This window comes from Pinus tabuliformis, chromosome X, assembly GCF_031772625.1.
Source record: "Pinus tabuliformis cultivar Carrire ecotype Pingquan chromosome X, CPIR1, whole genome shotgun sequence".
Lineage (NCBI taxonomy): Eukaryota > Viridiplantae > Streptophyta > Pinopsida > Pinales > Pinaceae > Pinus > Pinus tabuliformis.
The window spans coordinates 1,570,911,309-1,570,925,720 of NC_142308.1; the positions used below are offsets into that span (position 1 = coordinate 1,570,911,309).

At 35.9% G+C, this 14,412-nt stretch overlaps 1 protein-coding gene across 1 annotated transcript; it reads right to left on the reverse strand.

Moving 5' to 3' along the window:
* Positions 1-8,510: 8,510 nt before the first annotated feature.
* On the reverse strand, positions 8,511-9,119 carry LOC149146024 (uncharacterized). Its single transcript, XM_089452629.1, has one exon. It carries the CDS (start codon positions 9,117-9,119, stop codon positions 8,511-8,513), a length of 609 nt encoding a protein of 202 aa, XP_089308755.1.
* Between the last annotated feature and the right edge of the window lie 5,293 nt (positions 9,120-14,412).

The following is a 14,412-nucleotide window of genomic DNA, read 5'->3' on the forward strand; positions in this document are numbered from 1 at the left end:
CAAGGATGAGTAAGAGGCTCTCAGTCTCCAAGTGGAAGCAAGAACTGACAGAGAGAGGCCACTAGTCAAATCATGAGCTGACTCATCCTCTTTGCATACATCTATATATGGATCCCTCATCCCATAGATCCAAGAGGCTGGAATTTTGTACTTTGCAGAGAATTGCTGTTGGTTTTGAGATAGAGATCAGTGCATTGGGTGATTTATGCTTTGTTGGAGGTGAAGAGGGGATTCCTTTGCTGGGGGGTTGATGCTAGATCAGGAATCATCGGTTGTAACTCCTCCTGGACCTTCTTGTTATATCAATAAAACTATTGAGTTTCTCCTACATGCTTGTGTATCAATGATGTTTTGTTATATTTGCATGTTTAGCTTAAATCTGATCCTAAGCTATTTATGAATGTAAATCTATGTCTTTGTGTAGTTTTCCTCTTCTGTGATCTTGCAGGAACTTGGTGAAGCTGGGCAAGTAAGGGAGCAGGTAGCTGGAAGCTGTCAAAGAGGAGAGAGATTGGATCAAAGGACTAGCGCAAGACACAGGTTGGTTCATCCTATTCCTCTTCGTTTACAGTTCATAAAGAAGAATACGAAAGTAGTTTTCCTTGTTTGTTGCTAAGGCACTGTCACACCTTAGTGGGATAGGGGCGTTCTGAGTAGACACTTTTCCCATCAACACATACTAATGCAGCAAGTGATGTGGCATGTTGACATGGCAATGGAAGGTTGACTTGGCACCGAGGTGATGTCTAGGTGGTAACCATATAGTTATGACATGGATGTTGGGCTTTTGGATGTTAAGATATCAACTAATTAGTATCAATGACACTCTTTAGCCTCTTCCCAAGTGCTCGATGGATTGATAGCATGACCATTGGCCTTTCATTATATTGGGTATTGAGACATTAGGGCTTCAATCTACAAGCTCATCTGTATGTTAGGTGCTGAGTATCAAGATAGTAAGTATGTATGGAGAATTAAGTGTCCTGTGGGCATAGGGGCTTAGTGATCTGGCAAATGGATAAGGTAGATGATGGAAAGGTACCTATGTTAATTGATGAGCCATTCTTTGGTTATGTGAAGACCGAGTAAGCAAGCTTTAAACTAATGTGATATTTCCCAAGTGGTTGATAGTGGATATAATAGTCAAATTAATTGACTAGGTAAGCTACTGTGGAAATTGATACACAATTTTATAATGGTGACATGTGGGCAAAGGGCTGCCACGTCTTTGAGAAGAAATAAATAAATATGTATAGGAGAAAAGTTACAAAAATAAACTTAAATAATACCAAAGGTCAAATAAAATACATTTTTTTATACTATCCAAAATGAGAATTTGTAAAGAAGAAACTAGGATCCCAACTTATTGTTTATATCATTGCTAAAATCAACACGGCATGATTATTCAAAAGCTCTTGTAATGGAACCAAAGTTATGTATCACATAAATAGTTGCAGGTAAGAATTTCCATAAATGATCTTGATTACTATGTCACATATTGAAATCTTTAATTTCACAAATAGTTTCATCATCTCTAATAGATCAAATAAATATGACTTTAGAAAACACTTTTGATGGATTTTACTCATTGTTAACTAGATTTATTATTTCTTTGTGACTGAAGTTGAAAAGTGGAAATAAAAAATATTTAATAAATGAGAGTAGATATTATATCAAGGGTATTACCAAGCGTATTGCTTGAGGTTTTATATTATTGCTAGAAGAATAGAGATAAGGAATAATTAATAAATTCCTAAATTCCTTAATTGAAATAAGGAAAAGTCTCTACTTTTAGTTCTTTTAATAATTACTAGTTTCTTTATATGAAATAATTTCTTATTTGAAAAAAGGAAAAATCTTTACCTTTTTTTTTTAACAATTACTAAATTACTTATTTGACATAAATGAAAAAATAGAAAGTTAGATTTTTCCCTACATGCATATCGAACTTTTATTTACAATTCCATTCCAAATACCAATTTTTTCTTAAATAAAAAGTATACATGATTTTTCAAAATTTCAGATTTTTCATTTATATCATTTTACAAATTCACAAGAATGATATCTACATGGATGATTTTGTCTGATTTGCACATGAACAAATCTTCAAATTTACAAGAAGCACAATTTTTTGGTTCAGATTTTTCTCTTTTGGAAGATGAGAGTTCATGTAAAATATAGGTTTTTTCCTACTTCTGATTACCTTTGTGCACTTTTTTTAAATAGTTTCTGCCATGTCTTTTTAATATACTTTCCTTTTCTGTTAATGAAAAATACTTTTACACAGAATTTGTCCATCCTAGGTTGTATGTATTTGCAATTTTCTTAGTTGATATAGGTTGGTTTGATCTTTTTGTTAATACATTAATTATCTACTCAGACTTCATTTAATCCTCAAATAATACAATACATATGCACAGAAACAATTTGTGATCAGTTGTGAGTTTGTTGTCAGGACTCTATCTTCAATAGCCAGGCCACTACAGGAACTTGTTAATGCTCTTAGTATACCCCGAGTTTTGAATTGTTCTTACTCGGTTTGGCCTCGAATTTATTACTAGTGAATTCCCAGATCCTAAATATCCCTAAGCATTAGTATTATTTGTATATTCAACGCCATGGTTTTGTAGACAATACAGGGAAACCTATGTATAGTGTGTGCATCCATCCAGAATCATAATTTTTTGGATGCATTTCATCCTAGCAAGGGGCGTTGGGGTAAAGACATCAATGATGTTTCCCAAAACAATATCATTTTCATCACTATGCCAGAGTCCCCAAACTTGAAGGTAATTTTAGAGACCATGTGGGAGAAGATTGTCCCGAGGAAGAGACCTGAATTTCAGATTGTGGAGGAAGCACATAAAGAGCTACAGCAACAACTGCTAAGGCAAGCCAAGCCAACTCTGGTGATATTGGATGATGTCTAGTCTCTGGAAAATTTGGAAAAATTGTTATTGGAAGGTGCAGGATATAAGACACTTGTGACAACCCGAGATCATTCTACCATCCCGAAAATGACTTCTACTCAGCTTTATGAATTACCATTTCCATCGCTGGATGATGGTGATGCACTGTCCCTTTTCTGCGTTTGGGATTTTGGATAGAAATCAATTCCGATCAGGGCTAAGGTTGATTCTTTTGTTAGGAGATTGCTAGATCTGAATGCACCAAATGATGGTGATGCTTTGTCCCTTTTCGACGTTGGGGCCTTTGGACAGAAATCAATTCCAAGCATGGCTAAGGTTGATTCTTTTGTTAGGATACTGCTAGATCTGAATGCACCAATTGTGATTTTGAATCAATATATAAATACTGCAAGTATTTTTTAACATCGATCTCAACATTGTTTTGCATTTTTTCCCCTTGTGTCATAGGGATTTACATTCATTCTTTGTCTTCTCCAATGTTTTATTGAATGCAACCATTTCCTTTTGTGAAAGGAAATTCAAAGAGCCATTAAGAACTTATTTCACTAGTTCATATGGTTTTATAGACAACACAGGGAAACCTATGTATAGTGTGTGCACCCATCCAGAATCAGATTTTTTTTTATGCATTTCATCCCATCAAGGGGTGTTGGGATAAAGACATCAACGATGTTTTCCAAAACAATATCATTTTAATCACTGTGTCATAGTCCCCAAACCTGAAGGTAATTTTAGAGACCATGTGGGAGAAGACTGTTTGGAGGAAGAGACCTGAGTTTGAGAATGTGGAGGAAGCACATAGACAACTGCAACAAAAATTGCTAAGGCAAGCCAAGCCAACTCTGGTGATATTGGATGATGTCTGGTCTTTGGAAAATTTGGAAAAATTGTTATTTGAAGGTGTAGGATATAAGACACTTGTGAGAACCCTAGATCGTTCTACCATCTTGAAAATGACTTCTACTCAGCTTTATGAATTGTCATTTCCATTGCTAGATGATGATGATGCTCTGTCCCTCGGCTTTATGAATTTCCATCTTTGGATGATGGTGATGCTCTGTTCCTTTTTTGTGTTTGGGCTTTTGGACAGAAATCAATTCCAAGCAAAACTAAGGTTGATTCTTTTGTTGGGAGATTGCTAGATCTGAATGTGTCGAATGATGGTTATGCTATGTCTCTTTTCTACGTTTGGGGTTATGGACAGAGATCAATTCCAAGCATGGCTAAGGTTGATTCTTTTGTTAGCAGGTTTCTAGATGTGAATGCATTGATTGTGATTTTGAATCAATATATAGATACTGCAACTATTGTTTAACATCTATCTCAACATTGTTTTTCATTTTGTCCCATTTTATCATAGAGATTTACATTCATTCTTTATCTTCTCCAATGTTTTATTGAATGCAACCATTTCCTTTTGTGAATGGAAATTCAAAGAGCCATTAAAAAATTATTTCACCAGTTCATATGGCTCTATAGAGAATACATGGAAACTTATGTATAGTGTGTGCTCCCATCTAGAATCAGAATTTTTTGGATGCATTTCATCCCAGCAAGGTGCGTTGGGATAAAGACATCAATGATGTTTTCCAAAACAATACCATTTTCATCACTATGTCAGAGTCCCCAAACCAGAAGGTAATTTTAGAGACCATGTGGGAGAAGATTGTCCCGAGGAAGAGACCTGAATTTCAGAATGTGGAGGAAGCACATAGAGAGCTGCAACAACAAATGGTAAGGCAAACCAAGCCAACCTTGGTGATATTGGATGATGTCTAGTCTCTAGCAAATTTTGAAAAACTGTTATTTGAAGGTGTAGGATATAAGACACTTGTGACAACCCGAGATCGTCCTACCATCCCAAAAATGGCTTCTACTCAACTTTAGGAATTTCCATTGCCATTGCTAGATGATGGTGATGCTATGTCCCTAGGCTTTATGAATTGCCATTGCTCGATGATGGTGATGCTCTGTCACTTTTTTGCGTTTGGGCTTTTTGGACAAAAATCAGATAAAAATCAGACTTGAATTGAAAAAAGAAGGAGTTGCAGCTCACAGGTGAGTACTGCACCTGAAGACTGCACTCAAACAAAGAGAACTTTCTCCGTACACTCTACCTTCATCAAATGAACAATTACATCATTAAGTACATTACTAGAGATCAGGAAGTTGCAACCAAACCCCTAAACGCTCGGAACAAATCCTAAATTAAGGAGATACGTTACAACTTGTGTAACCATTTCTCCATTAATAAAAAATAATATTAATTCTTTTCAACTCCCCCCTTAATGGAGAAAGGATTATCCTGAACTCCTAGCATCCCTCTAAACAATTCAAACTTTACACACCTAAGAGGCTTAGTAAAAAAATCAGCCATGTTATCATAAGTTTTACAATATTCAACACATATCTCTTTTGACTGTTGTTTCTCTCGAACAAAATGAACTTGAGTATCGATATGCTTGGTATTTTTATGAAAGACTGGATTGTATGCAAGCTTGATGGTACTCTAGTTGTCAGTTTCGATAATAGTTGATTCTTTCTGCTCTTCTCCTGCATCGTTGAGAAGTCTTCTCAACCAGATAGCTTCACATGTGGCTACACACAATGCTCGGTACTCAGCTTCACATGAAGATAGAGCTACAGTGTGCTGTTTTTTGCTACTCCATGTTATGACCCTGGATCCAATGCTGAATGCATAACCTGTGATAGATCTTTGATCATCCGAGCTACCTGCCCAATTGGAATCTAAAAAAACTGCTAGAATAACATGAAAAGTGTCAGTGTACAAAATGCCATAATTACTAGTACCACTAAGATACCTCAACACACTTTTTGCTGCAACCTAGTGACTTTCGAGTGGTTTCGACATGAACTGGCTCAACACAGTAACAAAATGTGCCAAATCTAGTCTAGTTGTAGTCAGATATATTAAACTGCCAACTAGCTGTCTGTACATGGTAGCATCCACCTCTTTAGTACTATCGTCGCTGCTCAACTTTAAGTTCTGCTATAATGGTGTTGCTGCTGATCTGCACTGCTCCATTCTGAACCTTTCTAGCAAGCTTCTGGCATAGTTCCCTTGAGTAAGAAAAGTTTGTCCAGAGTCTTTCCATACCTCCAATCCCAAGCAATAATGAAGGTTTCCGAGATATTTCATCTCAAACACTTGTGACATCTGCTGTTTGATTTCTTTGATCATATTGTTAGTATTCCCTATTATGATCATATCATCTACATACAAAGAAATCAAAATAATTTTCCTCTATTTATTAAACTTGGTATACAGATTTGGATCATTCAAGCTCCTATGAAAGCCATGCTGTTCAAAAAATGAGTCAATTTTCTCATACCATGACCTAGGTGCCTGTTTTAAACCATAAAGTTCCTTTTTCAATTTACACACAAGATGTTCCTACCCCTTTTTCACAAAACCTTCAGGCTGTACTAAATAAATTTCTTCCTTCAAGTCACCATTCAGAAATGCAGACTTGACATCTAGCTGGTGTAGCTGCCATTTGTGTTTTGTTGCTAAGGAAATTAGCATTCTAATGGTGTTTAATTTGGCTACAGGAGCAAAGGTGTCATCGAAATCTATTCCCTCTTTTTGTGAGTAACCCTTTGCTACCAGTCTAGCTTTAAGTTTCTATATACTCCCATCTGCATTTATTTTTGGTTTATACAGCCATTTGCATCCTATGGGGGTTTTACCTTCAGGAAATTCAACCAAATCCCAAGTATGGTTTCTGTTTATTGATTTTATTTCCTCATACATTGCAACCCTCCATGCATCAGATTTACTTGCTTCCTCATAATTTGCAGGTTCTACAATGTTTACAATCTTTGACATTAATTCATAGTCTTTCAATTTAGATGATAATCGAGTCTTCCTACCTGATCTCCTTGGTAGGGGACTTACCTCAATTCTGTCTATTTCAGCCTTTTATAGGCTTGCATCTTCATTGATTACATTTTCTGTTACTTCTTGTTCTCGTTTCTCCTCCTGCTCTTCATCTTCCTCACTGTTTTCTTCCATTAGCAATGGAAAGTGCGAATCACTGTTAGAGTCATTCTTTCCTTCTTCAACCTGTTCCTGAAATATGACATCTCTGCTTGCAAAAACCTTGTGAGTCACAAGATTAAATAACTTATATGCCTTGAACTCAGTGCCATATCCAACAAATATACATTTAAGGGCTTTAGGATCTAACTTCTTCCTATATGCCTTAGGTATATGAGCATAAGCTTCTGACCCAAATATTCTTAAGTGACTCACTGTTGGTTTGAATCCAAACAATGCTTCAAAATGGATTTTGAAGCCTAGACATTTAGTAGGACTCCTATTCTTTAAATACACAACAACGTTAATAGCTTCTGCCCAAAGACCATTTGATAGACCCTTACCTTGAAGCATGCTCCTTGCACACTCCACAAGAGTTCTGTTCTTCTGTTCTGCCACTCCATTCTACTATGGAATGTGGGGCACTGTAAACTGTTGCACAATCCCATGATGCTTGCAGAAATCCATGAACTCTCCCAGCCTGTATTCTTCCCCTTGATCTGAGCAGAGAATTTTTATCCTTTTTCTTGTCTGGGTTTCTACCATGGATTTAAACTCTTGAATATACCAAAAGGCTTGACTCTTTTTATTCAGAAAGTATATCCATGAAAATCTAGTGCAATCAACTGTAAATAAGAGAAAGTAATATGCTCCTCATAATGACTTGGTTTCCATAGGTCCACAGATGTCTGTATGCACCAGTTCTAAAATGTCTCTTTCCTTTCTACTAACATGCAAAGGGAACTCTTGTCTATGCATTTTCCCTAATGCACATCCATCACAATCCAACTTAACATTATGGAAAATAGGGAGTCCATCAACCATACCTTTTCTCTGAAGTAGGATGAGGTCTTGCAGATTAAGATGGCCGAATCTCTGATGCTAGATATTTTCGGCTGTCGATCCAACTGCAAGCATTGCTTGCTGTGGCATACTCTTCACATCTAGTCTATACAGGCTCCCCACGCACACTCCTGTTGCAACTGTTTCCATTTGGATATCCTTAATGACGTAGTTAGTCTTAAAGAATTGAACTTGCATGTCCTAATCAGTAATCATTGAGACAGAGACCAAAGTTTTCTTAATTCCTGGAACATACAATACATTTTTGAGGTGTCTAATGTCACCGCTAGGTAATTTTACAGGAATATCACCATATCCTTTGATCTCATGTCCACTATCATCTCCTAAATAGATTTTTGACCCACATGAAGTTTCTTCAAGGAATTCAAACCAATCCTTCTTACCAGTCATATGTGAGGATGCACCCAAGTCAACATACCATATGTCGTCCTCATCTCCCTTTGAAGCTGAAAGGGCATGATCAACTATAAATAGTCGAAGTTCATGGCTATGATCCTCTTCTTCCTTAACAAAGTAACCCTTATGTTTTCTCTATTTTTTCTTCCTTCGTTAGCCTGCCTCTTATGAAAATCTTTAATCTGATGTCCAGGTTTTCCACAGTAAAAACATTTTTTGCTGGGAAAATTATTAGTAGACATACCTTTAAATGGTCTCTTCTAAAATGTGTTGGCTCCTTTCTGTTGCCGCTGCTGCGGTTGCTGATGCTGCTTCCCTCTATACTGTCTCCTTTTTGCCATCAGAGCAAGGTCATTGCTTTGTGATTTCAAATTTTGTCGTCGCTCTTCTTCCTGTATCAGAATCCTTGTCAGCTCTTCAAATGAAGGGGCTTTCTCCCTTGCTGATAGCCCTGTGATAAACATCTGGTATTCGTCAGTCATTCCATTCAACGTGATCGTGACCAGATCTGAATTAGAAACTTTCTCTCCGATATCTCCCAATCTGTCCTTCAGGTCTTTGACTCTAGCAATGAATCGAGCAGCGGACTCATTCTCCTCCATCTTCAATGCAAACAGCTTGCCTTTGAGTGACAAGACACGGTTTGTATTCTGCGTCTGGTATAGGTTTTTGATCGTCGTCCAAATGTCAGTGGCCGATTTACAGTCTCTAATATGTAGGATAACATTGTCCTTGACAGACATCTTCAATATGACCTTTGCTTTTGTCTCCCTTTTATCCCAATCTTGTTCTTGTGTGGCTGATCCTGATCTCAGCTCATTTCCTATAATGATTGACCACGCATTTTCACTTTCAAGTAAAGTCCGCATCTTGAATTTTTAGTTGGAGAAATTTGATCCATCGAGTTTTCCAGACTCGTGGAGATACGATTCTATACTGTTATTCATATTGGATTGATAAAATTTCTGATCCTCTAATGAATAAGTCTATCCAACTGTACACTTTCAGGATACACTAAAAAAAAATCACCACATACCAGATTCGAACCTCTATTTTGTTGAGAAAAAAAAAATTGTATCTTCAATGAGCCACCACCGGGCAAGTCCGATCTGCTACCACCAAACAGATCCGGAACTCCAATGCACCACCACCAGGCAAATCGGATCTGCTACCACCGAGTAGATCAGGAACTGTAATCTGCCACCACCGAGCAAGTCTGATCTGCTGCTACTGAACAGATCCGGAACTCCAATGCACCACCACCGGGCAAATTCAATCTACTGCCACCGAGTAGATCAGGAACTCCAATGCGCCACCACTGGGAAACTTCGATCTATTGCCACCAAACAGATCTAAAATTTCAAAGTGCCACCACTGGGTAAGGCCGATCTGCAAAAAATTGCAGATTTTCCAAAGAGAAAGAGGCTGGTGCTTCTCGACGGCAAAATACCCGCGCCGAAAATAAAATCGATGCGTCTCACGAAATTGGCGTGATTAAGGTTTGATTTTCCGTGCCAATAGGCGCACTGGCACTACTATCTCTCTCAAGACCGTGCCAAATGGCACGAATATTCCTAAATAAATAGCGCCAAGCGCTCCTTCTGCTAAAAAATGGCGCGATTGTTCGCGACGAAACCGTGCCAATACTTTCTTCCACTGAGAGATGATCAGTCATCTGAGACCTGTGCTTCAAGTGTTGCTGCAGTCCACCTGATTCTACGAATGATTTTATATACTCCACCGCCACTATAGTTATGTAATCAATGATACATCCTAAAAAAAGTTAAGGCTGTCCCTACTCTGTGCTCTGATACCAAGATAAAAATTAGAGTTGAATTGAAAAAAGGAGTTGCAGCTCACAGGTGAGTACTGCACCTGGAGACTGCACTCAAACAGAGAGAACTCTCTCCGTACACTCTACCTTCATCAAATGAACAATTACATCATTAAGTACATTACTAGAGATCAGGAAGTTGCAACCAAACTCCTAAACTCTAGGAACAAATCCTAAATTAAGGAGATACATTAAAACTTGTGTAACCATTTCCCCATTAATACAAAATAATATTAATTATTTTCAACAAAATCAATTCCAAGCACGGTTAAGGTTGATTCTTTTGTTAGGAGATTGCTAGATTGAATGCGTCGATTGTGATTTTGAATCATATACAAATACTGAAACTATTTTTTAACATCCAGCTCAACATTGTTTTTCATTTTGTCCCATTTTGTAATAGGGATTTACATTCATTCTTTGTCTTCTCCAATGTTTTATTGAATGCAACGATTTCCTTTGTGAATGGAAATTCAAAGAGCCATTAAGAACCTATTTCACTAGTTCATATGGTTTTATAGACAATACAGGGAAATCTATGTATAGTGTATACACCCATCCAGAATTAGAATTTTTTTGATGCATTTCATCCCAGTAAGGGGTGTTGGGATAAAGACATCAATGATTTTTTCCAAATCAATACCCTTTTCATCACTGTGTTAGAGTCACCAAACCTGAAGGTAATGTTAAAGACCATGTGGGAGAACATTTTCCATAGGAAGAGACGTGAATTTTAGAATGTGGAGGAAGCACATAGAGAGCTGCAACAACAAGTGGCAAGGCAAGCCAAGATAACTCTGCTGATATTGGATGATGTCTCATGTCTGGAAAATTTGGAAAAATTGTTATTTGAAGGTGTAGGATATAAGACACCTGTGACAATCCGAGATCGTTCTACCATCCCAAAAATTATTTCTACTCAGCTTTATGAATTTCCATTGCCATTTCTAGATGATGGTGAGGGTCTATCCCTTAGCTTTATGAATTTCCATTGCTGGATGATGGTGATGCGTTGTCCCTTTTCTGTGTTTGGGCTTTTGGATAGAAATCAATTCCAAGCATAGCTAAGGTTGATTCTTTTGTTAGGAGATTGCTATATCTAAATGTGCTGAATGATGGTGATGCTCTGTCCCTTTTCTACGTTTGGGATTTTGGACAGAAATCAATTCCAAGCATGACTAAGGTTGATTATTTTGTTAGGATATTGCTAGATCTAAATGCGCCGATGTATCCCCCACCGCCTCTTTTTTTCCTTTAATTTAATTATTAGAATTAAATTTTTTATGTTATAGGTTGTTTCATCTAGAAAGACCTTGGTAGTCTAGGTTTAAAAGAGTTTCCAGCATCTATTGGAAAACTTTGGAAGCTAGAATATATGGACATTTCTTTATGTGAGTTCTTGAAAGAACTTCTTGAGGAAATAGGGCAGTTGAGAAAACTCGAGGAGCTTGACATGAGAGAGTGTTCTCAGTTGAGGAAGCTTCCTAAATAAATTGGAGGGCTGAAACCTCTAAAGGCATGTTATATGTGATGAAAAGATTGCGCAAAAATGGAACCCTTTTAAGAGTTTTTCTGCTGCTATGGATTTTAGAGTTGAAATTATAGAATCACACTTCAGCTTGGATTGGCTGCAAGAACACTTCAGTTTTCATTTATTCTACATGTTTTTTTAAAGAGTTAATGTTTTTCTAATGTTTAAAAAAAAATTATTAATAAATTTAAATTTAACATGGATTTAAATTAGTTTTTATTATAAAAAATGTTTATATGTATATATGCTTTTATGTTGAGAGTAACAGTTTGGTAGGAAGAGATATAATAAATAGTAAAAAATTAAGTAAAAATAATAAATTTATTCAATTGGTTTGTTAATATAATTATAAATAATATATTTGGTAAAAAAACATAATATATTTATCAATTTGAAATAAATTTAAATAATAGTAATTTATATATAATATTTTAGAATATATAATTAATTAAGATCATTGATGTGCTTCTGGAAATGAGCAATAAGTTTGTCACGATTGTCAAAAATCCTTTTTTTTAATTTGAAACTTTTAAGATATAACCCCACATACTCATTGAGCGGATTTGTGCCCCTGATATGAGAGAAAATAAATGCACCAGGATGTTCATGTTAAATTGATAAATAATATGGATTCTTGTTGGATTTTCAAATTTTTCTTTCGGCAACACATTATCAAACTTTGCTTTTGTGCCCCTTCTAAATTTCCTGTAAGCAAGGATTTCCTTCAGATTGCTCACAAGCAGGTCCACATATATATCAATGACCTCCTCAAGATCTTCAAAAGTGTCTTCCACAATTGATAGTGTTTTCCCAAGATGAAGGGAAGTGTCTTCCCAAATGATAGTATTTTTTTTGCTAGCTTCAAAAAATTTACCCACATATTTGTTGATTTGGTTACTTTGTATTTAACTTTGGCATAACCATTTTGGTTGTTTTTAATGAAAAACTACAAAACCTTAATTTGTTTTTAAAATCTCTTTCAATACCTTTTATTTTCATTTTATTTTTAAATTGACTACACAAATCCATTATCTATCTATATATATATATATATATATATATATATAGATAGAGAGAGAGAGAGAGAGAGAGAGAGAGAGAGAGAGAGAGACAATTTTAGAATAAGAAAAGAATGAAATTATGTTAATACCCTCAAACCTTATACCAATATTTGAACATGTAATTACAAAAATATGTTATTTTTAACTTTAAAATTTCTCACCACGATATGAAATGTGTGAGATATCTAAGGAAACTTTAAAATTTATTTCAAATATTTCTATTTGATATTCACATGTCTTTCATATAAAATTCTTATTCATCTAATATTTGTTTTTTCTCTTAGGATATTTTTAGATTCAACTATATTATTATTATGAAATTATGATTCACTTAAAATTTATTTTAAATTATGAAACAATTTCTTGAATTTAATTTCAATTTCTTGACTCATTATTAATGGTTTTTATATTAATTTTTTAACTAATTATAGAATATCTGAATGTTGTGTTTTTTTTTTTTTAATCTATCTTTATATTACTAAAAAATGTTCATATATACATGGTTGTGGCATATATCCAACAAAGGATTTCTTTGTGTATTTATTAAGCTACCAAGGTCCAAAAGACTAGAGCTTTCCTAAATAAATTTTGCTTCGAAAATAGGCCATGTAACTAGATCTAGATTACAAAATCCCTTATTATTGGGCTATCCAAGCCATACATGACAGAGAACTAAAAAGTGACAAGAAAGAGAATCATTCAGACTCAGAAAATGAAATGGTAATTGGGTCTCGGACACTTGATCCTAGAGGTGCAACAATGTTAGAGTCACATTATAAGTGTCCCTCCACATGGGCAAGCCTTGCATCTAACCTATCTAGGGTGAAGTGTTGGTTCCTCAACATTTTTTTTAATGTATTCCAATGAGGTAAAGACATTATACCTCTCAAAATATTTGTCTTTAAAAACCAACATCAACAGAGTTTTCATCTTCCAATGCAATTTTCCACTAAGTTCAAATACTTCTTCTTTCATCCCCTAGTGTGACCAAGCTCTAAATCCAAGTAGATACCTCATTCATAATTTTAGAATATGAGTGCATTGCCTCTCTACCCCATCTTTGGTTTCAAGCTAGCAAATTTTTCTTCTTGTCTTGGGTGGCACAACATTGAGACACGTAGTATGATCATCTTGGGTGAAATGCGTCATTCTATGTTGGCCTTTCGGGATATTCCCCCCCACTCCGCCTACAACACATGTGTTGCCTACGCCACATGAGGGAAATAAAGGGTTCACACCTATAGCAATTATTATAACTTACATGACCTGTAAAGAAATAGGAGAATATACAAACCACAACTTTCTCTGGGCTTTGACACCACCATAGAAATTCATCACCTAGACTCATCAAACAGACCAAGCTGCTTGAAGGGATCACCATCTTAACCCCCATTGAAGTGGATACCCCAGCATTGGAACCCACATACCCCAATACAATTAGCCAAAAAAAAAGCCACGAGTTTCCTAGAGGGAACACTTTACAGTAAACTCTCTAAATTAGGATATACTAGGAGTGTGAAGAGATACTTAACTAGACCATTAAAGAAGTTAAGTACAAATATTCCAATGCCAAACTTTCTCAACACATACATCAAAGAAACCAAGTTGAGACAGCTAGAGAATAAACACAAATGTTCCTGACAACCCTCCCAATCCACAGACATGATTCAATTTCCCAATCACCCATGAAGTGTTGGGAATGTTCTCTATCAATTTATCATTACTTGTTTCTATGT

Coding starts and splice junctions, on each gene's coding strand:
- LOC149146024 (XM_089452629.1), bottom strand. CDS start 9,119: ATGCGGACTTTACTTGAAAGTGAAAATGCGTGGTCAATCATTATAGGA.